This window comes from Phymastichus coffea, unplaced genomic scaffold (genome assembly GCF_024137745.1).
Source record: "Phymastichus coffea isolate CEN01 unplaced genomic scaffold, Cenicafe_Pcof_1.1 PCOF00086, whole genome shotgun sequence".
In the NCBI taxonomy this organism is placed as follows: Eukaryota; Metazoa; Arthropoda; class Insecta; order Hymenoptera; family Eulophidae; genus Phymastichus; species Phymastichus coffea.
Genome location: NW_026706897.1, coordinates 422,467 through 448,869, shown reverse-complemented (window position 1 = coordinate 448,869; position 26,403 = coordinate 422,467). Strand labels below are relative to the sequence as shown.

The window sequence follows — 26,403 nt, the reverse complement described above, 5'->3', positions numbered from 1 at the left end:
GTAAATTTGAAAATTTTATAAATCAAACTACATCAAATTAGTAAGATTAATTAGTAATCAGACAAATTATCTTTAAACTTTTTGTGCTCTCTTATCTCAAGAATAAACCTTGTTGAAAAAAGTTATTTTAACACCTAACTATAAATGAAGACCTACAGAATTAGACTGGAAGTCTAAAAATATTTGAAGATTATTACGATCTATATAGAACTACAAAGACTGATGTTAAGTTAACTTATTATTGCATTTAAAAGAGATTACTTATTGCTTTATTGTAATTGTAAGAAAGATGGCTCAGATGGGTAAAAAAATTACTTACTGGATTTATGAAAAACTTGCATTTGCAAAAGTATTTCTAATATTTTGGATACTTCTATGCCCTTTAATATGGAGAATACTTAGAATATTGTTCTCAAGAAAATATGTTGATAAAAGGCATAAAAAAGATGTCAGTATTGCTTTTTTTCATCCAAATTGTAATGCATGTACTCCTCAAGAAAATGTTTTATGGTCTGCAGTAAAAGCAATACAAGTAGAATATGATAACGTAAGGATTTGTGTGTATACTGGAGATTTAAAACTAAAAGGAGAAGATATCCTTGCTAATGTTGAATCTAAATTTGATATAAAATTACAACCAAATATCAAAATTGTGTACTTACGTCACAGTAAATGGATTAAAACTTTTGCATATATGGGCTCAATTTGGGTTGGATCAGAAGCACTTGTTCGTCTCAAGCCACACATTTTAATTGATACAATGGGCTATGGATATATCAATTTAATTTTTAAAAGAGTTGGAACTTGTAAAGTTATTAATTATATTCATAATCCTTTAGTGACACTTGAAAAACTCAAAACCAGGTATATTGTTTTAACTGATAATCAATATATATTGACAAGAAGACCACCAAGTGCTCTAGGAATAAGTAAAGGTAATATTTCATACCATTCTTAAAAAGAATATTTCATTAAACTCGTTTTCTTTCTATCTACTTATAGGAATAGCTAGTATATATGGTTGGACTGGAAGAATGGCCGATTTGATAATGGTTAACTCTTATTATACAAAAGAACAAATAGATGGTATCTGGCAATGTCCAGACAGAACTCATATTCTATATCCACCTATTGGTTTGGAAAAACTAATGATTCGAGCTGATGGTGCTTGGGACAAAAAAAGTATATACCGTATAATAAATGCTAGTGTGTTCAAAGAGGAGAGTAATCATGAACTTATACTGCAAGCACTATATAAATTAAGATCAATGTTGAATCCAACTATAATGAATGAAGTTCGTTTAATTTTAGTAAATTTGAGTACGGAGGAGGATGAATCATATATTAATAATTTGAAAAATTTGGTCCAGAAGTATAATCTATCAGATTTTGTCAAGATTTACCATAATTACATACATGCCAATCGCTTAGAGGAGGAACTCATAAGATCCTCATATGGTATTTATGCTAAAGTTGATGATCATTTTGGATCAGATATTATTGCTGGTTTGGCTACTGGACAAATTATGATAGTTCATAATTCTGGTGCCGCTAAAAATGAACTAATAGATAATGATGAGGATTCTCAGAATGGATATCTTGCTAAAACAGCTGAAGAATATGCTAAAGCTTTAAAAGAAGCTTTACAATTAACACCTGCAGAAAAACGTAAAATGCAGAAGGCTGCAAGGAGAACTGCCGAACAATTTTCACGTTTATATTTCCAAAAAAAATTTTTAGAATTGATTGAATCAGTTTTTGAAACAAAATAATTACAAGTGCTACTATGATCAATATCATCCTGGTAAATATTCCATAAAAATATCTACTTTTGATATAATTGTTATGAAATGTATTTATCTATTTATTTCTAATAATGGATACAATACGCAATACAACAAAAATTTTTTTAACTGGATTTCGAATAAAGCGCTCTTCCATTATGCTCATGCGCAACTTGCGATTCGTAGTAGACTAAAATCAGCTGTTTTCTGATTCATTAGATTGACTTGTGTGTAAATTGCACTTTACATATTATAAAGTGTTATAATTTTATATAAAACGCATAAATATTGACCAATAATTATTTGAAATAACAGTGAAATATTTATGTAATAAGTATATTACTCGTATATCCTTTGGATAAATAAATATCTACAAAAATAACTAGAAAACAATGAAGTGATTTGAAATCCAATATAACGACTAGAAAATGTAAGTATATTCTCGATAATTTATACTCTTGATTTTAAGCTACATTTATTGTATTACATGTAGGGCCTGTAAATAATATGTAGCTTTCACGTTATAAAATCGTTACGTCAATTCATCATATAAGTCTTTTTTTCGAGCGCATTCTATTGGACAACCAATCGTAAGCAATCGTTATAGTTTCACACGTGATCACGCATTGTAGGTAGGGTTTGTAAACCGAAGTAAACCGCCGTTCGACCTATTTTTAAACATTTACTTCTGGCATCGGATTCCATACAAGTTTAAAATAAACCTAACTTTGTACGTTTCTCGTGGCGTCTAGAACATCCGTTGAAACCTTTTTATTTGTGGCCAGCCGTCGTGGGAATGCATTAAGAATACAGACTTTGAAGCAGTAGGAAACCAGAGTTGATACTCTACATTACTTTTCTAAAATTCGTTTAACTGTTTTATTAAGTTATCGTTGACTCAGTGAAGTGTATTTGTTTATTTGACTGATATTTGATTATTTATTTACGGTAAGCTTGCAGTTTCAAGTACTATACTTGCTACTATTAGTCATCATAAGTTAATTAATCATATTTTTAAACATTGTTAACTTTGAAACAAAATATTTTAAGAGATTTTGATTTGTAAAAATATTTGTAAACCATTTTTTAATTAAAAACCAAAAAATTATTTATTGATAAGTGAAAGTTTCACCTTAATATAATTTGTGAAAATTCCAGTTTATATTGCCTTTTATTTTCTAAATTTGCCTTATATTTAGTTTCTTTTCTTTAAAATTTAATCATTAATCTATTACATAATCTTTTATCATTTTCAATATATGTTTTTAGACTGACAGTAAATTACGAAAAATGACAAAATCTGAATTGACACCTCATGAGTGGAAAGAAAGAGGAAACGAAGAATTCAAGAATGGGTTCTTTGATAAAGCTTTATCATGTTATACACAAGCTTTAAAACTTACTAAAGAAGATAACTTTGATAAAGCAATTTACTACAAAAACAGAGCAGCAGTATACTTGAAACAGAAGGACTATGAAAAAGTTATCAAAGATTGTGAGGAGGCTTTAAAAATCTCTCCGAATGACCCAAAAGCTCTGTTTCGACGTTGTTTAGCTTTAGAAGCTTTGGAAAGGTTTGAAGAAGCATATCGGGATGCCCGTGCTGTTATTACATCTGATCCAGGTGATAAAGCAATTCAACCAATTGCTTCTCGTCTTCATGAAATTTGTCAAGAGAGACTGAGACAAAATTCCAAAACATCTGCCAAGGTATCATATTATGTATTATTTGATATATTTTTACAATATATTTACCTAGTTTTATCATGTTAATATTCATTTGATAATATTGTATACAGGTAGCACAAATGTTTGAACTAGCTTTTGATATAAGCACCGATAAGGAAAAAAGGGAAACTGCCATGAACAACTTATTAGTTTTGGCTAGAGAAAAAGCTGGAGCAGACATCATGTTCAAGCAAGGTGTATCTACAAAGATTCACCAGCTTCTAAAATCTGAAAAAAATGAGGTAATAATTCTTGCAGCAGTTCGTATATTAGCTGAATTGTGTAAAGATTGCATAGAAAGAACTGAAACAATATTAAAAGATATCGGAGTACCTTGGTTTCTTGATGTGCTCAATAGCAAAAATGAAGACAGAGTTAATGCTGGACAGTATTGTATACAAGTAATATTTGAAACTATCTTTCATTTAATAATTTTGTACTTTGCTTGTTTACTTAAATATCACATACATTTATTTATTTCAGACTGTTCTGAACTGCTACAGTGGTATGGATACAAAACCAGATAGTAAACCTAAACCTGAAATGTGTGAAAAGTACAAGAAAGAAATCGATACCATTCTTTCATGTTTATTATTCTGCACAACAAATCGTACTTTTACGGGTTTGGGTAGAGATGCTGTAATTGAACTAATCATGAGAAACATTCATCATGATATTTTGAATTGGGCTGAACGATTGGTAGATCTTAGAGGTTTACAAAGGCTCATGGATGTGGCTAGTGAACTTGAAGATTACAAATATGAATCTGCTATGGATATTACGGCATCTACAAGGACTGTTACAAGTGTCTGTTTAGCCCGAATTTATGAAAATATGTACTATGATGCTGCTAAGAAGAAGTTTACAGAAGCCATTGATGAGTACATCAAAGATAAACTACTGGCACCTGATATAGAATCCAAAGTAATTTAATTACCCTTTATCCATTTCTTACTTTTTCAAAAACTAATCATCTTACCAATTCTTAATTGTACCATGCTTTTTTTCAGGTACGTGTAACTGTTGCAATAACAACTCTATTGCTAGGACCTTTGGACGTTGGTAACAGCATAATTGGTAAAGACGGCATTTTGCAAATGATTCTGGTAATGGCTGGTAGTGACGATTTACTTCAACAGAAGGTAGCCTGCGAATGCATCATCGCCGCAGCTTCAAAGAAAGACAAAGCAACTGGTATAATAAACCAGGGTGTTAACATTCTCAAAAAATTATATCAATCGAAGGACGATTCCATTCGTGTTCGCGCACTTGTGGGTCTTTGCAAGCTAAGTAGTTGCGGAGGTACAGATGCGTCTATCCGTCCATTTGCCGATGGAGCTTCGCAAAAGCTCGCCGAAGCTTGTAGAAGATTCTTGATCAATCCAAACAAAGACAAAGATATGAGAAAATGGGCTGTGGAAGGTCTGTCATATCTCACTTTCGACGCAGATGTTAAGGAAAAATTGATCGAAGATAAAAATGCTATTCAAGCTATGATTGAATTGGCAAAGACAGGCGATAAATCTGTCGTTTACGGCGTAGTTACGACTCTTGTGAACCTTGTCAATGCCTACGATAAACAAGAGATTATTCCGGAAATGATCGAGCTTGCCAAGTTTGCCAAACATCATATTCCAGAAGAATCTGAATTGGACGACGCCGACTTTGTAGCCAAGAGAGAAATTTTCTTGGTAAAGGCTGGTGTTACAACTGCACTGGTGGCTCTGTCGAAAACCGACAGTCAGAACAGCAAAGAGTTGATTGCTCGCGTGTTCAATGCTATCTGCAGTCAACAAGAAGTACGTGGAATAGTCGTGCAACAAGGAGGTGCTAAAGCGCTTCTACCATTAGCACTTGATGGAACAGATAAAGGGAAAAAGCAAGCTTCGCAAGCTCTAGCACGTCTGGGTATTACTATTAATCCAGAAGTAGCTTTCCCAGGTCAAAGGATTTATGAAGTCATTAGGCCACTTATTAATCTATTGCAGCCAGAATGCACTGCTTTGGAGAACTTTGAAGCTATGATGGCTCTTTGCAATTTGGCTGGTACTAACGACAACGTAAGAAAGAGGATATTGAAAGAAGGAGGTTTCTTAAAGATTGAAACATACATGTATGAAGAACACGACATGCTGAGAAAAGCTGCCACGCAATGCATCAACAATTTAGTTATGTGCGAAGATACTATCAAATTCTTTGAAGGCAGCAATGATAGAGTAAAGTATCTTGTGATACTATGCGAAGAGGAAGATATAGATATCGGTTTAGCAGCATCTGGTGCTTTGGCTATGATAACTACGGCAAGTAAAGCTGCTTGCTGCAAATTCTTTGACACAAACAAATGGCTTGACGTCATGAAATATCTTCTGGCAAATCCCAACCAAGATCTACAACACAGAGGGGCAGTCATTATATACAATCTGATGAATTGTTCTAAAGATACTGCTACTAGAATCATTCAAACCGACATTATGGAAGTTTTAATGGCACTTACCAAGAGTGAGTTGGTTCAGAATGAGAAAGTTAAAAAATTAGCTGCTGATGCTTTAGAAGCAGCTGCCAAATGGAAAATTGTGGAAAAACTTGATAATATATCATCAGTACCACCTACGTCAAATGATTCTCATGATCACGTCGAATAATTTTTTTTTAATTTAAATAAGGATTGTAAATACTCATTGCCGTCATTTAATTGTAGAATGCTTTGATTTTTCAAAAAGTATTTGATCTTTTTCTTTTAGATGCTGAGCTGTAAAAGTATTATTATACTATATTTTTGAAAAATTAAAACATTTATCAGTGTAGCCACAGAAAGCTTTTTTTTTGACTAAGAAACATACAAAATATTGTGCCTTGAAATTATTTTAAAAGACTGTTTACATTTAGATATACCTAAATAAATTTATATACATACATTTTATTGTCATTTGTACTTATTGCAAACGATATTTACATAATCATGTAATCACTTTCAAATTATATTAACTTTACATTTTACAGTTATAAAATTTTATAAAATTTATATCACCTTGTTATTTAATTTTTATAACAAAATTGTATATAAAACGTAAACTGTGTTTCTTTTATTCCCATACTCAGTCTATTAATTCTCGAAAAATGGATGTAGCAAAGCTTGCTCTGCTGTAATCCTTGTCTTGTAATCCAAATCTAATAATCTTATAAGTAATTGATACGCTTCAACAGGATATTTTGATCCAGGATCCTTAAAATTATATCATTATTCTATTAATATTTCAAATATTTAATGAAATGACTAAATCAAATAAAAAATATAAATTACTTCATCAACATTTTTAACTATAATTTTGGAAATTTTATTGCGTTTTTGTAATTTTTGGCAGAGAGAAGTAAGATCAATAGCAGGAGTATTATTAGAGCATATAAACTTTTTGCCTATGAAAAAAATTAAATACATTAAAAAAAGTATTTGTTATAATTGATAGCATATAGCACCTTTTTAAAAAAATATAAAGCAATCTTACCAATTTTTTTTGCACATTGCTGTATAGCGGTAGAACCAAATACTGTGGTAATCTCTGCTAGAGCAGTCATGTCATCAGGACTGCGAAAAAAAGGTTGAGTTCCACTCAATATACTAAGCATAATGACACCACAAGCCCAAATATCAATAGCTGGTGTTTGGTATGCATGCTTCAGTAAAACTTCTGGAGCTCTAAAACCAGGTGTGCCAGCTCTTGGTGCATTTTGCAATGGTTTAACTAGACATATTGAACATATCTTTGGCTTTCCAAAGCAGCAACATTTATTAGTTACTTGTTTTCTGGTATTTTTCAATGTTTTATCCATTTGTTTATTCTAAAAAAAAACAGAAGATTTTATATTTTAAATTAATAAGTCATTTAGCTTACCTCATCATCACTTTTTTTCCACTTGACAATGTTAGTCACTTGAGCTTTGGAATAATAATCTCTTGGTTTTTCATTTTTTATATATTGTTGTGCCAACCCAAAATCAACTAACAAATATCTTCTGTTTTTCCTATCATATAAAAAATTACTTGGCTTTATGTCTCTATGAATAATATTAAACTTATGGACTCTAGCTACAGCTGTTAACAAAGCTTTCATATATTGTTTCATCTCATCTGAACCCATATTCAGTACGTAATCCTTGAATGTGGATTATAAATAAATTAGGTATAAAAATTTTATTGGATATAAATAATAATTAATTACCGAAAACCTATCATGTCTCATAAAAGGCATGACAAAAGCTACGGATCCACCATTGCGTAAACACAACTCCAATCCCACAACATGATCTTTACCTCTACAAAAGGAAATTAACATTTATAATATTCCACAGATTTAAATGTTTTTCGTGAGTGTTAATTATTATAATTGTTTATATTTAATATTTTGGAGTCACAGATTTATTGAAAATTAATTTTAATCAAATTTAATCAAGTTGATGCAATGTTTACCCAATATCTTTCAAACATTGTAATTCTCGTTCAATTCTTCCAGGATGACAAGTAGGAACCAAATGTTTAACGGCAAAGTTTCTTGACTGTGTTGTATTTTTCAATGTAGCAAGAAAAACTGAGCTAAAAGTACCCTCTCCAACTTTGTAATGTATGTAAAATAAATCGTCAAGAACAGGCATTGCGTTAAGCAATAAAGATATTTTAGCGTTGCCATCGTCTGATAGATTTACAATAGACAATTTAATTCATAAAAGTGAAATAAACGCATTATCACATAAATTTGTTTTTTTTTGGTTTGGTTAGAAATACTTACCATCAACTTTTCCCTCAAAAGATTTATTAACAGATTTTTCGATGTCCATGCTTAAAAATGAAAAATGAAAAAAACGATTATTTACACATGATTATAAAAACCATAAGTTGAAAGCAACTAAAAATAGATAGAAAACAAAAACTAAAAAGCGCGCGAATGCTTAATTTTTAAGCGCGTAAAGCCGTCTGCAGGCCGTCTATCCGTGTATATATGTACACACACACAAACACGTGTACACCCACACACACCCACCAACTTAGTAAGAATGAGGAAAATATTTTTCATGATTTCATGACCAATCAGTAATTTATTGTGTATTTAAATTTAAAGAAAAAAAATAAATTCAATGACATATGAATGAAGTCGTATTAAAAAAATGGAGGACAGTGTAGATTATAACAGTAATTTTAAATTGTTTATTTTTTATGAATAAAAAGAAATCAGTTTGTTATGGCGAAATTGGAATTTATTTGAAAATTTAACATATTTGAAGGATACGTTTCTATATCGATAGAAAGGGTTTTCTAACAATTGCTACCTGAAGAACATGAAACTAATTCCATTTTTTGAAATATTTATTAAATCGAGTAATAATTTATTATCTTGTGCAGTTAAAATAATTATTTCGATGAACATGCTTTTTTCAAATTAATCATTCAAATATTTCGTAATTTCTACCCTGATCATTTGTTATTTTTGTTCATAATTTTTTATCTTTGTTGGAAATATAAATTTCTAAACTAATAGAATAAATTAAAAAAGTACGAAAGAATCATATATAGTAATATCTCTACAACTATGTTAATAACTATTTACATGACTGCAAATTAAAGGTTTTTTAATTTCCTCCCTCGTTCGTTGTACGATCAATATAGTGGTATATTGAAACTCTATTTTTTCAAAGTAATATATGAAAACAATGGCACTGTACAATTTCTACAATTGACGTTAGGTAAAAAGAAATTGATGAACGATTTGTAGTTATTGATGTTCGACTTCATTCCCAATAATAGCACCTTTAGATAAAATAATAATTGATATCAACTAACTGCTCATTGATCACTGTCGTTCTCATACTCGTATACACTACAGTACATGTAGCAATACAAAATTATTCTGTACAACAATACATTAAAATATGATATTTGTATAACAACTAAGTATTAAGTCTGCGCCGAGCCGTAGGTCCCGGTTGGTGGTCGATACTGTTTTGGAAATGTCATTATTTGTAAACTATTAAACGCGTACTTCCTCACGCCAATATTTTTCCATGTGTTTTCTCTTCGGCATCCCTCGCTGAAACAGTAGATTCAAATGAACACACTCTATAATAAAATTTGTTGGTTCTATTAAAAAATAGTTGTTTACCTTCTCATGCAATCCAGCGCTCGAATAAACTCATGTTCTGCCAGATGATATTCCGTAGCTAAAATGTTTACCTGCTCCAAGGTTATCGACATTCCAGTTCTATCTTTAGCACTCTTGCAGCTAGTAAATCGCAAACCACGCATTCGCCTACATATTTGAGAAGACAGTTGTAAAACCTCGACGTTTTTATTCACTTTTGTTTGAACGCTGGACTTCAAGTTTGTCATCACGTCAGACAGTGTTTGATTTAAAGCTGATCTAGTTCCAACTAAGATGAAAAAATAATTAGTCAAAGAAATGCCAATTTTACTAAAGAATAAACTTACATCTGGCAGAGGCAGGTTCTGTCGGAAGATTCAGTTTCTTAAACCTTAGGTAGTATTCGTTCAGTCTGTCGAAGTTATCCACGTTGCTTTTTTCTTGAGGTTTTGTGTTTCCAAGGCTTTCGGCGAGGGAAGCCATTTCATTAATGCCAATATTGAAAAACACAGGCGTCACATTAAAAGACAACGTTTGCTTGGATGACGGTACTAAAGGAAGTAGAGAGTATATGGCATCTGGTACTGGAAGAAGCACTGTTAAAGCTGATCGCGATCCGATCACTCTTGGCATTGGAAATGGCGTTGCTTTCGATTTATTATCAACTCGACTGCAAAATTATAGAAAAATTTATCAATCAATTAATACATCTTCCCAATATTTCTTCATAAAATCCAGTAACGTCGAAGTGATTTCATCGTTACAAAATCAAAGGAAGCTTAAAAGAAAACAAAATCACAGAAACCTTGTATGAATTCCACACCTTGACAGTGTAAAGGTAACCGTATGTAGGTCTTCGACGGCTACAGCCATGTCACCCCACATATCAATTTCATCCCCGTAATAGCTGAGTAGACCCTCAAAAGATACGAGTGGTCCGAGTGTTGTCAAGATTAGTAAAAACATCGGATCTGGTCGTTGGCACCATAGTTTAGCCATCAGTCCTGAGACCAAGGCTGTCAACTAAAAAAGAAACATTCATATACAAATGAATATAGAATAAGATTTGTAACAAGCTTATGCACGATAATAAAATACTTACTGCTTGACTAAAGCACACGTCACGTCTATATCGAACGTTGCAAACTCGTTGAGCCGTTTTCGCATCCTCCTGCACCCTAAATACTGAGTGAGTAAGTCGTGCAGTTTTCAGTAAACCATCCATAGCTTGACGTAGTTTCTTCATACTTGGCCTCAATTCACTCGTCCAATCAACAATCGACGCGAAATCCAAACCCTCCGTAAATTTATTACGTTGCGTCGTTTGATTACTTTTGATTACCCTGGTCATTGTGTCGACGGCTTGGCACACTTTATTGGAAGACGTGTTACAATAAATCACAGTAGCACCTATATTGCCAAGCGCGTGTGACAGAGTAAATAATGGATTGTGGGTGAGTTGAATAAACCAAAAATAAAAAGACTAATAAGCGTGAAGGATATAGATTTTTCTTTTTTCGTGATTAAATTGATTAATCGTTCTTTTTTTAATTGTTTGAAGAAGTAGTTGCGCATTCACGTATTTGCAAATGATAATAATAATTTTATAATGTATGTGGTTGAGAAAATGGATTTTAGCTATTTGCACACGTAAGTGTATGTTATAGCAGTGTATAGAAAAATGCAAAAACATCGAATATTTTTCAAAAACACATAAATTTTATAATCAACATTCAATCTATTGCCTTCGAGTGTTTGAAACATTTATTTTCATTTACTTTACCTTCTTTCGCTTTAGATATAGCCGTATTTTGTTTATCCAAACTCTCCTGAGTTCCATTTTCTAACAGTTTACTAGCTTCCTCGCTCTTGATACCATTTTTCGGTTGAATCGTGACAACTGACGACGTACTATTTCTATTATTGGCTAAACAATTTTTCAGGCTCTGATGTCTGTCCATTCCATTTTTATTTCGCAGCCTCACTGCAGGACTACTACATCGTCCGCACAAAAACTTCACTTTCGATACGAGACACATGACGCTAGCTTCAATGTTTAATTGCGTTAAATCCCAAGGTTCTGGCTCATCGGTTGGTTTATAGTAGTTCGCAGATGGTGAATTGCACATTTTCTGAGTATCAAGGAAACGCTTACTCATATCGAAATCATTGGTGCGATCATAATCGGATTTTTCGTCATTCTTATTGTTATGATTGTTATTGTCTTCATACATGTTGTTTTCTTTTTCGGGATATTCTTTCGTGTCAATATCTTTCGGTTCATCTTCAACCTGAAAAAAATTTTAAACGTTAAAACTATAATCTATTTTTTACTATTAAAAAATTAGGATGTGCTTTCACCTCTGGAAATATTACAAAATTATCAATATGTTTTTGCGAGTTACTGTTCAGTTCATTGTTACAACTTAACGTAGCGTATTTGCTTTTCGCCGATTCTTTGGCCCAGATATCTTGTACACATTCGGGTGTATCTGGCGTCACAAATTCATCAAAATCCGGACTTTTCAAATCAAAATTCAATTGTTGTGTTATTCTCTTAAAAGGCGAAAGCGTCTGATTACCCCGGAAATGAAGTGTCAACGAGTCGTCGCTATTGATATCATCTTGTACTTTGGCAACTTTGTGCTCTTCTAAAAAAGTGAGAGCTTCTTCGACAAGTCCTGGATCCCAGAGACTCAAGAGTATTCGCGTTTTCGTTATCATGTCTTCGCAAATTGGTAACATCCCGCTTGTTTGTTTCTCTTTCGCGAGTTTCATTAGTGAACGCATTGCATCGACCACGTCGCGTCGGAGTTGTTTGATGGCTTGAATTGCATCGTGAGCCATAGAAATTTTTGATGTTCCTTGATAGAGTTGGCTACTTCGTATTGGGGATTCCTTTAGCGCTTGCACTAATCTAAAATTATAAAATCATTTCCTTATTTTTTCGAATCTTGTAGTTGTTTTAATTGATCAAGATTTAGATTTCTTACCTTATAAGACCACCATTTTTACTTTTATGCGAGTGTGCCGTAAAAGCGCCGACGCTGATGAAATCATACAGGCCACACTTGTTAAGCGTGTCATTGTGCACCCACATTCTTTGTAAATGTAAGTTTAGAGGAGCGAATTCTAGCGATCTATCATTTTTCCTCGACGACTGTTTGAAATGGCTTCCTGTGAATTTCCTCGTATTAAAAAAAACGACCACAATAAAGTAAGATGATTGCATAAAATGTATGACTTACCCTTGAAAGCAACCAAATTTTCTTTAGCTTGTGAGTACAAATGTAAAAGATGCAAATGCCTATCCAAAAGCTCAACTTGTTTTGTATGCCAAGGCTCTCGTAACTCTCCCATCCCAGCTACTTCTTGTAAAAGTTCTTTCTCTTCTTGTATCCAAATCCCTCTGTAGACATTTACAAGTAAAATAAACTTCTATATAATTTAACAGCTTGTGAAAACTCAATGAACTTACAATAACTGTTGTGGAAATTGAAAGCACAATTTGCTTTCAGCCATAGTTTCATGCACACAAATATCACCGCCTAAACCAGAATGAAATCTACGAATCATCAAAACATAAAATTAACTCTCATAGACATACGAAATTATCCTTTTCAATAATTATACCTGTAGGTTTGAATAAAAGGACTGGCAAAGAGTAATTTCAATTGTCCTTGATGCGGAAGCTTTATTTTCGTACCCAATCTAGGCGGAAGCGATTGCGATCGTCTGTGGCAATACATTTGATTGGGGGTGCTTGGCACAATTCTAGAAGGCGTACTCTCGGTACTGTTTCCTTTATCTTCAGCTTCTAAATTCCACACGCTTATCGTCAGAAAACCAACCGTCGTTGATTTTGCGAACTTCAATGGTATTCGTAACCTAAATTATAACAAATTAATTATTAAAATTGTCGATGATGATAATTTCTCTCGAGACAGAGAGAGAAAGAGAGAGAGAGAGAGAGAGCAGACAGAGAGAGAGAGAGAAAGAGAGAGAGGGAAGGAAAATCTGCAGCTACTGCGAGGAAAAAGGTCACGTGTCAATTCCCTCTGATTGAAGTGAATTGACGACGACGACAAAGAGTCGTCCATTAAAATTTCTAATGCATTTATGAAAGTACACTTGCCAATGTACCCTGACAGATTAAATAAACTTTCATCTCGGCGAAATTACTTCTCGATATAAAGTGAAAGTGAAATTCTAATTTCCACGCTAGAATAATCAGTAGGTCATGGATAATAACCATATCCTTTCACTATATTCCTTACCTAGGTGTATCAAGAATGGCACTGAAAGTCATGACGGCACTGCCAATAGGCGTAGCGGTTTGGCTAACTCGTTCCCTCACGTCGTAGGCGGTAATACGAAGTCGACACTCAGCCGTTATGCCGTCGCTCGCACGAAAGCTCACAGTCGTTAGGAAACCAGGGTTACTGCTACGCTCGACCAACTCGGTACGAGCGTATTTCACCCACATTTTCGTATGACACGTCTGGACATCCACCTCGAGCACTGGATTTGGTGGACGACCGTGCCCGTCGCACAATAGATTGTCGCATGCCAACGAGATCTCGCACATCGGAATTTCAGCTGGGTCTGTGTGAGGAATATATTTCAATAACTTGCGTTTGTTTATAGCCTTGATCATCGATGAGGGCTTGATCAATATTACATCGTGATTGTAGGGCAAGAAAATGAAGATTGCTAAAAATACGAAAACTCATTTTCCTTGGATATTTCCGCAAGACCACAGACGAAAAGAAAAAAAAACAACTCGTCGCACCGTTGTCGTTGCGCGCGAGTAGGTATTTTTAACTTGGTCAACAGAGCGAGATAGAAAGAGGAGAATACGCTCAAAGCCGATGACGCTTGAGAATACATTATAGGTTTTAAATTAGTAGAATAGAATATATACATTCAGACTTGTTACTTTTGAAATAGACATTCCATTTGCAATAAAACGAAGAAAAAAAAAGGTGATAAAACTCTTTCATTTTTAACGGCCAACGTGAACTTATCCTCGTTGAATATTACATTATCATGTTCGACGAAACGATGCCGAGAAAATTCAAATCAATAAAAACCAATTCCCACCTGAAATAACACCACGTTTCAACCTGATCATCTGTATATCGGTGTCGTGTTTGTGTCCACTTGTAGTTTCCATTCTCTGCCGAAGCGCGAGCAGTTGGCTTCTCATACACTCGTAACTTGCCAATTGTAAAGCTTGCAACCAACTGTCCCTCTCCTGCGGCGTGTTGGCACCAAGTTGCTGATAGACGCCGCCGTCGAATACTACGATTCATTGAATTTCGTTATCGCATTGTTTTCCCTACGATGCTGGCGGAGTTCGAGGAATGGCCTGCACGCGCACGTCACAATCCGACACATTCGGAACTCTTCGTTGGCGTTGTCGTCAGCTGCTGCGAAAACTTTTCCGAAATAGCTTTCCCGCTCGCGCTTGTAAATATTATCGTTCGCTCATCTCAGCACCGCAAACATCATAGACGCACGTGAATAATCTTCGGCGCATCGAGGAAAGCTGAAATCGGCAATAAAGACTAAAGTTGGATCAAAGCTCATCTAGCTAAAGCTGACGTAACTGGGCTTACGCACGAGCGCGCGATTCGACGATATATCAGGCGCGATTATTTAACGACAGCTGTCGATGAGTGTCGAGCTTTACTTTGTCCACCAGGCCGGAATTACTTACGCCGTAAATAAATTGTAACGCCGACGTCGCGATTCTTATGCGGCGAAGATTATTTCGAAGTATCATTGATCGCTCTTGCGTGTACGCCGGACAGTGTAAATATAACCGCGAAAGTAAGTATACTGAAAGGCTTCAGCGCTCGCCTATGTACACACTGACGAAGTATGAAATTCCAAACGTCTTGCGTGAACGAGAGTAAACAGCGCGCTGCTTTTCTTCGCAATTAAATCACGACAATCCGATAATCATTTCATGCGCCTTTGCAAGCACTTCCACCGCTGAAGAGACGAAGAATAAGCATCGTGTTTTACGAAAGTTCGGTCGAAAAGCGTGCGTCGTGCGTCACGATTCCTCGGTGGAAGAAAAAACAGGCACACGCACGCACACACACACACACGCATACACACACACCGCCGTGCTCTTCCTTCTCGCAATCTCGTGTTTCGATCGATCGCTATATAAGAATAAATCCCCACCTATACTAAAGCCATAGGGCAGATGATTGGTAGGCGATTCGACTCTCACGGTGAACTGCTCTAGTATGATGACGCCTAGTGGCTCCGACCACTGTTCTCTCGATTTGAAGTAGAACAGCAGATTTCCACGCAGTCTGCACCAACGCTCGAGGCTTACTGCGAGCAAAAAATACGCGGTGCTTTTTTTACCGTTCTTTTTTTCCTTCATACGTGAATGTTTGGTGAGAGAGAAGACAATTTCTTTGACATTACGAGGACGAGGGTATTGATACTTTTTGGTGAGAGATGGACGTTCTCGACGAAGACTTTTTTGCCGTGCAGATTCACATCCAATCGTTCGCATAAAATATTATCCCACGCGTGCGTGCGAAAGAGTAGTCTAATGTATATAATCGGCATAAAAATTCTAACACACGTAGATAATAGTATTATGTAAATATTGGATTTATCCAGATTATCCAGATCATATCATTTTGAATGTTTTCGAAAAAATATACAACACGAAAAGCTCCGTATCAAAATAACAATTTTTCACACGGAAAAAATATCTTCATCGATGGTACAAATGACACAAGGTTTTATGAATAGAGAAAGACTGGCATTGAGTAATAAACAACATAATTCTACAAAATTGACGAGGAAGCAAAACTATCATCTAAAAGTCGTTTACCTAATAGCTACTAATTTATAACATTTTTGTAAAATTTTTTACATTCAATAATTCAATGAATCGAAAAGAACGTTTCATTAAATTTATTTTTCATTTTCAATAAATGCGGACGCTTGCAAGTGATGAAAAATAATTACGTATTATACTATAATAACATTAAGTAAAAAAAACGTGTAGCCATGCCTGATGCACCAGAATAAAACAAGAAGCATGCAGAGCATAAAAAAAAGGAATTGTACCGCATGCAGCGAGCACACACACCACGAATAATATAAAAAAGGACAGGAAAGATGCACACGAACTTTTGTTATTTGTAGCACGTTGCCGCATGCAGAGTGCGACGTGCGCCTATAAAGCGTTAGACTTTATCGAGTATGTATAGCTTATCGCGTAGAGAGAGGACAGAGAGAGAGAGAAAGAGCTGGCGGCTTGTATAAAAATGTGATGAGCACGCATGTAGATATATGTATGTGTGTTGCGTGGACGCGACACGTGTATAACTCTGTAAAAAAAATGAAATTCTCCTCATGCCAAGAATTGCTGCTTTTGTTATAACGTTTTCATAGATATGATGCTACTTTTCGGGATATGGGAAGTGAATTTGGAGTTTTGAATTATTGAAAAGGATTAGAGAGCACGTAAAGATCAAAATAACCATGAGTATCGCTAATGGAAATGAAGATACCAAGTTCGACAGAGGAAAAGAAAAACATAATAATTTTGACAGAATTTCAGTGCTACTGAAAAAGGAGAAAAAAGGCTAACCTACTATTATGTTGTTTTTTTTTCCAATCATCAAATTTGAAAATAAGGAAGCTCGTCGCAAAGGCAAACATTCCGAAGAAAGAATTTAACTACCAAAGGAAATAAACGCAACTATTTATTAACTTACACTTTTATATTTATTTCTTTTCTGTGTCGGCAATATCTCTTAACAGTGTGCTCGTTTGCGTATACCAACAACCCAGATTTATAAGTTTACTCCAAATTTTAGTACGATAATTCACGGTTTTTTCCAAGTTGTCAAGTGACAGCCAAATGAAAAATGTGAAGTAAACTCAGTACGACTGACAGTGGCGGGTTTTTCCTAAATACTGCAACCACGAGGTGTTAGATTAAACTCAAAGGTGTGTTAGTGGCGAAGGAACCCAAAGGCTCGACGGTGAGGAGAGTGTCGAAGGGTGATATTTATTTATTTATAAAAATTTTTTTTGAAGACCAGAAATTTCTTTTAATAGTTGACATAACTTTTATAACTTTTTGGGAGTCAAGTTAAATATTAGTATGGATATATTTACATTCTGACAATAAGGACATTATTTACACATTGTTTATAAAAGTTACGTATTTTTATAAATGTTATTGAAAAAATTACAAGTAATCTTTTTTGCGGAAGAAAATATTTTTTAAAATAAATATTTAAAAGAAATTTCAAAGTCTAATGTTTGTTTTTTAATTTCGGTCGTTGGTAGGTACCTTTACTTGTGCTGGTTGAAACGCAACTGAAGTCTCGGAGAGTCTTATGTGTTTTGCCCTTTTGTTTTTTGCTGTCAAGTTTTTTACCTGTACCTGGAAATTGCACGGAGGTACTAATTGTTATTAACCATGCCCCGTATGTACAACTTCATTTTTGGGGAAAGAGACCAAAAAATAACAAGTTGATTATAAACACTTAAGAATAATGTGCAAGTTTGGGAATCCTTATAAAAGTTCCCACGTTGAATGGTTTCTATCGTATTATCACTTATCTCCTAAACTTGACCGACGTCATTCGACTTTCCGTATTTTTTCTTTGGTTTAAAAAACATTTAATAGCAACAATGTCATTAGTTCAGTTAAGTACTTATTAAAACAAAGTTTCATCTACTACTTTGTTATTCATTTAATTGTTTATTAAAATGGTACTAACTTTGTACTTAATCTTTTTAGTTCAAAGCATGTTAATAAATTTAATTAAATTATATCGGTAAAACGTAACGTAGTAAAAATATTGTCACCGTACGTAAACAAAATTATATTGAAATTAGTCAAAAAGTACATGTTACTTTGATTAATTTTAACACAGTATCAATAAGTTTATTTAAACAATTTTACAATGCCACGTACGTAACATTATCATCGCGTTAGGCACCTCCACCAATGTGTAACGTTTGAATGAACAATAACAGCATTTACACATGATTAATTGTTTACAAAAATTATAAAAAAACATTCCGTCACTAATCAAAACAAAATTATTTATATATAGTAGTAAATCTATATTCATTCAAATCAACTAATAACGTTGATAAATGTACACTTACAACACATTATGTATAATAGTTAACATGCCGTTTTTTTTGTGAAAAATAATAAAAAATTGTGATGATAACTATTCAACAACAAACATCTTGTGATCTAATACAAAAATACACAATGTCTTAAAAATCTTACTATTAAATATATATAATATTATTATTATAGAGTAAACTTAAACAATATATACTATTTTGGTATTGCAATTCAAAATCTTACTAACATCAAACTATGCAAAAAATGATCTTTCTAGTGAAATTTCTTAATTATATTCAGTTATTTTTTCTATAAATTAAAACTATTCAATTAACCATATTGATATATCTATGAATTAAAACAAAATTCATAAATCTTAAAATAAGCACTATGTAAAATTCTATGTGAATATTTTCGTCATACATCATTAACTACAAAATCTATTTCAATTAAAAAGAATGATGATCATTAAAAAAATGTATTTTTAAGTCTGTATTTCAATTTTAGAATCAAGGCGAAACAATTACTGCGAATAATTATTCAAGAACATGCAGCTGTTCTATAAACTATGATGTATGATTTATTGATTGGTGACATTAATCAAGCATTCTTTGAATTGAGATATAATTGTGTACATGTATGTGTGTACAATGACTTACTCTCTGTCCTACGAAAGAAGCCCTCTTGACGCTCTCGTACATAGAGTATACCTTCCTTCTCAAATTTCTGTGAAGGCTGGGTAGCCAGAGTCATCAACTCTTGCTTGTTAAACCTCATTTTGATTGTGATTACCACATCCTAATGCTGCATCTTTTTCCTGGAAAATTATTGGATTCTATCAGTGCACTCTTTATTTTATTGCATGAAGAAAATTTAACAAAGGGTCGCATAAATTGAATAGTATTTTAATATATAACTATTTTAATTATTTTATAGTAGTTATTTTATATAACTACTTTATATTACTATGGAAATATTTTTTCCCCTTCCAAAGCAATATTAAAATTAATGACCTATACATTTTTATATAGATGTCTAGAAAATAAAGCATAATACAAGTGGAAAGGTATCACAGTCCCAAGAGAGCTATGTATCAAACGATATATAATCCAAAATACAAGTGTCATACAGTTAACTCAGATCTAATCTAAATATTACAAAACTGTACTTTGAGGTTGTTTTATAGAGTATTGAAGATTTTCGTAACTGAGTCTGATAATTTATCATAAAACAATGATAAATTTAATCAGATTAAATAACATTAAGAAAATCTAGCATATATTCAAATAAATATATTCAAAAATATTTCACCAAGAAATAAGCAAACTACAAGGTTTTGTAAATATGTAAAAAAAGTAACTGAAAGACAAACACTTATAAAGATCTAAGGTTAACTGATTAAATTATTAAATGTGTATAACAAGGTGAAGATAAGATTAATACTTTCATTAACAATATTAAGATAGCAAACTTTTCATTTACATAGATGGAGATAGATGGAGATGGATATGGAAGATGTAAGACAAGATAAACATAGTCAAAACTATAATATTGTTAAAACTTGGATCATAGGACTCTCACTTTTAGTTGAATAATGTTATAAAAAAAATAAAAAACTAAGATATCTAGCACAGCTCCAAAATAAAAAAGAGAGAGAGAGAGAGAGAGAGAGAGAGAGAGAGAGAGAGAGAGAGAGAGAGAGAGAGAGAGAGAGAGAGAGAGAGAGAGAGAGAGAGAGAGAGAGAGAGAGAGAGAGAGAGAGAGAGAGAGAGAGAGAGAGAGAGAGAGAGAGAGAGAGAGAGAGAGAGAGAGGCTGGAACAGAAACGACCCATTACAAAATCTGAAACAACGCTGACTCCCACGTAATATTGACACAACACACACCCAGTGTTGAGCCAACAAGACTTGACTGTTGACTAAATAATTAACATCTTTACAAATCACGATCAGAAAGAAAGGGAAGCTAAACTCACAATGTTTTTCTCCCAGAGACCTGCTCAAAGAAGGCGATCACACAAAGGCCTCTCTGTCTTTTGCTCTCGAGTGAGATTCAATCAGCTGGAAAGTGCATCGTCGTATATATAATAGAACACCTACAATATATATACTTTTTCGCTGTTTCGGCACGTCCTCCTAGGAAATATCTCCTATTCCGGACAAGACGAGAAGATACGCGCACATCATCAACCGGCACAACTCTCCTGCTCCTTTCTGTGAAACATCCGCGCACCAGTGGTGTCGACTATTATTATATTTTCTGTTTTTGCGGGATGGATATGCGCGTCGTGGCGCATCGATTCATCATATCTCGCACGCCGCACGACGACTGGCGCGGGTAGCAGCTTTCTTTTGGGCGCGACGGATGGCTGCAGAGAAAGCCCCCTCGCAACAGAAGGCGAATACTGGGAGAATGCCACAATGTCAATCGCTTACTTGCCGACCCATCACTCTTTTTTACTGTATAGCGAGTTGCAGTCGTGATGGGTAGAGGACGCGACATGCACCTCCATTCGAATCGTCAAATTTATTTTGTTTAAACAATTGAAATTTTGCAACGTAATATTTGTTTGTATGCAAATTAATTAATCTTCCGCTAACATAATTAAATTGTGTTTTTCAGAATCAAATCTCATACGAAAGGTGCGCTGCTTAGCCTCACGGAACTGCTCTAAGAAGGGTTTACGGTGGTGCGATTGATAAACTTTGACCATCTCGCAAAATGGTAAACTAGCGAGTGAATTGTGAAGTATTTAATAAGATGAAGGCGCTGTAAAAAAGACAAAGATGGAGAAATTTCTCGTTGCTTCAAAAAATTGTTTGGTAATATATTATAATCAGTTATTAATTATTTATATTTTTGCTGAAATAATTGCTTTATTATAGTAGTTAATTCATCTCATTTATGAATTTACCATTAACAATATAATTTATAATAATACACTGCAATAAAAAGGTACATAACTTGATGCATTAAATCTATCTATTAAATAAAATTATTACATTGATGTACAATGGTACACAGGACGAATTCTGCTAAAAGCAAAATAAAATTATTCAATGACGACCTATTTCCCTTTATCTCAAATATTCGTTAGAATTCACATATCATTGCTTTTAAAAAGTTTTGAAATATTAAACAAAGTCTCTAATTGAAACATTTTAGTACGGATAAAAAGCTTTCTGCACATTTTCTATGTTTTTTAAACAATGCAACATCATTCTCCGCCCTGGAGGCAAATACTTTTTCGGCAGAGAGCGCGTATTACATTTAGATTCGGGAACGGGTGTATTGTGTGACCGATATTAAATTTTAATTGGCGGGGTCGATAGCCGAAACAATGTAAATTCAAATATACGGAAGGTCCGAGTACGCCATTCCATTAAAACATATTTTATGCATTTACCCATTGATGGGAAAGCAAAAACGGCTTAGCTTCTTGTTCAATAAATCAAATAAAAAAACAAAAATGCTCGCTCGCTCAATATTCCAGCGAGATCATATTTGACGGGCAAAATAAATCTGTGACTTTGATATTTTATTTTGATTGAATGTAATGTAAGCGAAGCGTTGGGAAAAAGATGTAAAATTATTACGTCTATGGCAACATTATACCTTGATTAGCGATATGTAATTATCCAGAATCGATTGGAAATGTGCAATCCCAAATGCCTATGAATTGCAAAATCTGATTTCAGATAAACGCCAATGACTACCAACAAATCCTGGTTGTCCTCGGTAACCCAACGTGCGACTTAGACTCGGCGGTGTGCGCATTGGCGAAAGGTTACCTGGAGTACCGCGAACAAGCGGTAAGTCGAATCACGGGAGTGATTCCAGTGTTGAACGTGACGAGAGATGAGTTCCGGTTGAGGACCGAAGTCGTCTACTATCTAAAGCGTTGCGGCGTGCCGAGGGACCTGTTGACATTTCGGTAAGCGTATGGCTGTGGGCTACCCGATTAATCCATTATCGCGCACGCACCAATAAACCTGCATGTGAGAGTGACTCGATCAATAGCGACTGGATAATCACTTGGGAGGCGGCGAGTCGCTTCGCCTGCACGCCGTGAGAGTGTGTGTGAGGTGACTCGGAATAATTAATTCGACTTTGGATCGTGCCCCCTTCCCTTCTCACTCATCTGTCTGTATTGTAGTATCGTATTAGGTAATGCGTTTGATTTGGACGATACGAACATAGCGGCTCACTTTCATGCTGTAATTAATTATTGTGACCTAATTAATATTACTTCATTTACTAATTGGCATAATTATATCCAACGACCTAATTGTACCTAACGGCATTCTTATCAGACGTGAATGACCTTTTCAACGCATCTCGTGAAAGGTGGACTTTCGTTCGTTACTTATTTTGCACATTATTTTTACAACAGCTGCCCGAATCATACTAGAACGTTAAAACTAGTATCTTTTACTCTTTGCATCAACACATTGTCGCAGCGACGATATACCAACGAGATATCATGCTCCGAAAAAAATCGAGAAAATACTTGTAAAGTGCCACACGAGAATCCTTTTACGCTGAGACCAAGAGATAAAAGCTCTGCGCAAGGAAAACGTTCTTGCTTTGTTTTCTCTCCTCTTTTTCTTCTCGGTTGAACTCGTTCAAGTTCTCCGTGCACATACACGTGCTATATTTCAATTAGCCAGCTCGTGGGGCTAAAATTTATTCATGAAATTCTTAACGCCGACATTTATCATTAAAAGCGGCGCGCGCCTGTAAAATGTAAAGATACAACAACTAATGAAAAAATACGCGGGCGAGCGAGGCGCGGATGTAATGCAAAAGAGCCTGGGACTACATTATCCTCGTTTCCACATAAAACATTTATATTAAAAACCTTATTACCCTTCGCCCGCGCGCGCACCGACAATGCTATCCCTGCTAAAAAGACGCCAGCCTTCTTTTCTCATTTGAAACAAAGAAGGCGCTCGCCTTTCAGCCGGAGGCGTGAGGAGAAAGCCTTACACTCGGCGCTGATTAATTTACGCGTTAAGCTCCCACGGCGATTAATATTCAAGCTTTTCTCTTTCTAGCCCTCCGCGTGGCAAAAACTCGGTCCTCCCGTGCTCTTCAATAAATCATTCGGCTCGAACGATCGATGCGCCGACGCAGCTCCCTCGGACAAAAAAAAAAAAAGTTTACGCAAACGTCCAGTTCGCAATTCGTTAAAGTTTGACGGAATTTTTGCGCGCGCTATCGAATTTCCTGTACGCGCGCGAAATTGCGTTTTTGCGCACCGATCGAGGGCCCAGCTTTTCCAGTCGGTATTTTTAATTAAGTGCCATTCGCTACCGCAGCAGCTGGTTGGGCGTTCAAAAAATAATCGCTTGCACTATCGAACGTGTCGTCGTCGTGTAGTGTGAAATTAAACAGTTCGTATAATATTGAGCCGTTGGATTATAAATTCGCTCCAAGAGAAAGAGAGAGAGAGAGAGAAAGCCAAGCTAATATATATTGCACTTGTCACTCGGATGGAAGGAACGATGTGTACACACGCTGACTTTTTGGCGCAACACAATTGTCATCAGAGTTATAATGAAAACGAGTTGTCGAATGTAGGTCAGCCGTCGAGAGCTTTTTTCATCGTCGCCTTTTCTTTTATTTCTTTTTTTTTTTTGTTCAACTTTGCTCTAACTTTCTGTGTGTGTATTCAGCGAAATTTTCAAACGAAATGAATATAAGTACCGAGAGAATGAGATAAAATGAAGTGCGCACTATTCTACATTTTTTCGACTTGTATTTCGAGAGATAAGAAGAAAAGTTTATTATTTAGAAAGTACGTAGTTGTATCATATTTCACATTTATTTTTAACTACGAGTTCTTGGATGGTCCACATTTTAAAAGATATTCCCATCAGGGTTAGAAATAAAACAGCGGCAAAGGATTTCAGTGCTACACTTCAAAAAGTGGTTTTATTCTAGGTACAAAGTTTGAATTGAATTAAATATCATGAAGTTTCTGAAATAACTGAATTACCGTCGACGTTGCTAAAGATAATTTGGAAATAAAATTGTTCGTTCGAGGAAAGGACACGCGAACTGTCGATAGAATATATCGAGAACAAGCAATCGAGAAAATTGTTTCCGGAGAGATATCTATAAACGTTCTGCACCTGCCAATACACAGCCCACTTTTGAAAAAAAAAAGAAAGAAACGTTTGAAACCCCAATTATCGACTTGGAGCTTCTAAAATACGTTCGTTTATCGGTGCGCGATCAAGATACGCGAATGAATATAGCTTGCATGAGAGCTACGTCGGCTGTGGATTCAATATTAAAACGTTGGAGTATCGACTTCACCTCTCATTCAATGCTTATATCCTTTGTCGTCAGGCGAAATGAAATTTCTGTCTCTCTGCTGCATATCGACTTTGCACTTAACGCATCCTGTGTATCGAGTGAGTTTTGCTCTCGGCCGACTTTCAACGGACCGAATCCCACGAGATTAATTTCGACATGCCGATATGTAATGCAAATGAGGGAACTCGTTCGACACACGAGAGAGAAAAAACAAGTACATTGGAATTGGCTGTTGCGTGTGATTGAATATCGGATGCAAGCTAAACAAGATTATTAAAGTGGGGAAGGACATGTATGGAGGCTGCGTGATTGTGATGTCGAGCGAAAGATTTTAATTTCATTAGGCTGCTTTTTTTGTTTTAATAAACGTATACACCTCGTTATATCGCCTCGTTTTCACGTTTTTATTATTGCCACTCGATCTCCGTTCTTGTTGACTTCTCTCACGCTCGTTTGCATATTTAACGCGAGGTGAATTAGCGCGAGCTTTTTTTCCCATTGCCAATTATTAATCATTCGATTAATGCTGATTACTACGCGTACGCGGATTATTTGCATATTGAGTGAATGTAAGCGAGTCGCAAAACGATGTCGATTGTATTTTTACCAGGACAAAAGGACAGAAATTGACGGGAAACGTTGTTGATTGCTTTGAGGCAAAATAATTATGTATCTCATTAATTTTTCGATCTATATTGATGGAGTTGGTTCAGTTACGGCAGCAAAAGCCGCTGTCGGATGTTAATTAACGAAACAAATGCGAATGTAATAGATTGACGAAATTTCTTCGAAATCTGACCAGAATGTGAACTCAGCTTTTCCTATACGTAGATAGACGGCGTGGCAACAGTTTGCTCGTCAAGCCACGAGAAAAAAAAGGGAAAAAAAGAAACAAGGGCGCAAATAAGCCGAAAAAAAGGAGAAAGAGCGATGGTTTTAAAAGCATTTAAAAGAAAGCAGTAGCGTTGTAAAAGTGCTGCAGTCCGGAAAATTGCAAGCTTTCAAGCTATTGCATCCCCGTAATTTCCTCTCGTAAAGATGCAGCTTCGCTTCTCACTTACCAACGCGCGCTCGCGCTCTTGGATTACACTTTTGTGAATGGCCAACGAGTGTCTTTTCTCTCGCACTTTTTAATAGCCTTGCCCTGAAATCTCAAGACGTGAAATGTTTTTAATGGCTTTACGCGCCAACTCAGGCTCTCTGCTGCACTGGTTAATGGATTCATGGCGATTTATTATAAAGTGGGTGGTAATTGTCGACTTTTTTCAATTGATGACATTCTATTCTGTTGCGATAGATAT

General features: G+C 35.0%; 5 protein-coding genes across 10 annotated transcripts in view; 3 read left to right on the top strand and 2 right to left on the bottom strand.

Annotated features, from left to right (window-relative positions):
- The first annotated feature begins 289 nt into the window (after nucleotides 1-289).
- Nucleotides 290-1,772, top strand: LOC131669056 (GDP-Man:Man(3)GlcNAc(2)-PP-Dol alpha-1,2-mannosyltransferase-like). The gene is made up of 2 exons (XM_058943629.1): nucleotides 290-935; nucleotides 1,003-1,772. Exons 1-2 carry the CDS (start codon nucleotides 290-292, stop codon nucleotides 1,770-1,772), a joined length of 1,416 nt encoding a protein of 471 aa, XP_058799612.1.
- Nucleotides 1,773-1,786: 14 nt separating this feature from the next.
- On the top strand, nucleotides 1,787-6,383 carry LOC131669065 (protein unc-45 homolog B). Of its 2 annotated transcripts, none has more exons than XM_058943654.1 (5): nucleotides 1,787-2,214; nucleotides 3,054-3,494; nucleotides 3,584-3,913; nucleotides 3,996-4,436; nucleotides 4,523-6,383. In XM_058943654.1, exons 2-5 carry the CDS (start codon nucleotides 3,075-3,077, stop codon nucleotides 6,152-6,154), a joined length of 2,823 nt encoding a protein of 940 aa, XP_058799637.1. In that variant the 5' UTR covers nucleotides 1,787-2,214; nucleotides 3,054-3,074; the 3' UTR covers nucleotides 6,155-6,383. The 2 variants fall into 2 exon arrangements, with proteins under 2 accessions (XP_058799637.1, XP_058799636.1); XM_058943653.1 differs by lacking the exon at nucleotides 1,787-2,214 and adding an exon at nucleotides 2,296-2,732 and having other exon boundaries at nucleotides 4,523-6,382.
- A 52-nt stretch (nucleotides 6,384-6,435) lies between these two features.
- LOC131669066 (cell division cycle 7-related protein kinase-like) lies at nucleotides 6,436-8,463 on the bottom strand. Its single transcript, XM_058943656.1, has 7 exons — nucleotides 8,294-8,463; nucleotides 7,978-8,197; nucleotides 7,730-7,823; nucleotides 7,403-7,663; nucleotides 7,016-7,349; nucleotides 6,814-6,926; nucleotides 6,436-6,735 (listed from the first exon to the last, which is right to left on the bottom strand). Exons 1-7 carry the CDS (start codon nucleotides 8,340-8,342, stop codon nucleotides 6,616-6,618), a joined length of 1,191 nt encoding a protein of 396 aa, XP_058799639.1. The 5' UTR covers nucleotides 8,343-8,463; the 3' UTR covers nucleotides 6,436-6,615.
- A 289-nt stretch (nucleotides 8,464-8,752) lies between these two features.
- Nucleotides 8,753-21,102, bottom strand: LOC131669064 (inositol polyphosphate-4-phosphatase type I A). 5 transcript variants are annotated; one of them, XM_058943648.1, is made up of 17 exons: nucleotides 20,754-21,102; nucleotides 19,439-19,596; nucleotides 17,985-18,077; nucleotides 15,839-15,994; nucleotides 14,744-14,944; nucleotides 13,918-14,245; nucleotides 13,274-13,528; nucleotides 13,119-13,205; nucleotides 12,889-13,049; nucleotides 12,634-12,817; nucleotides 12,002-12,557; nucleotides 11,424-11,931; nucleotides 10,743-11,050; nucleotides 10,446-10,663; nucleotides 9,988-10,310; nucleotides 9,662-9,929; nucleotides 8,753-9,589 (listed from the first exon to the last, which is right to left on the bottom strand). In XM_058943648.1, exons 2-17 carry the CDS (start codon nucleotides 19,554-19,556, stop codon nucleotides 9,457-9,459), a joined length of 3,897 nt encoding a protein of 1,298 aa, XP_058799631.1. In that variant the 5' UTR covers nucleotides 19,557-19,596; nucleotides 20,754-21,102; the 3' UTR covers nucleotides 8,753-9,456. The 5 variants fall into 5 exon arrangements, with proteins under 5 accessions (XP_058799631.1, XP_058799632.1, XP_058799633.1 ...); XM_058943649.1 differs by having other exon boundaries at nucleotides 10,464-10,663; XM_058943650.1 differs by having other exon boundaries at nucleotides 10,743-11,011.
- The window catches only part of LOC131669067 (exopolyphosphatase PRUNE1), a 32,336-nt gene continuing 20,741 nt past the window's right edge, over nucleotides 14,809-26,403 (top strand). The window contains exons 1-3 of the mRNA XM_058943657.1: nucleotides 14,809-15,475; nucleotides 21,401-21,600; nucleotides 22,477-22,712. Of these exons, the coding sequence (XP_058799640.1) occupies nucleotides 21,565-21,600; nucleotides 22,477-22,712 (272 nt within the window). The 5' untranslated portion in view covers nucleotides 14,809-15,475; nucleotides 21,401-21,564. The remainder of the gene's footprint in view (nucleotides 15,476-21,400; nucleotides 21,601-22,476; nucleotides 22,713-26,403) is intronic.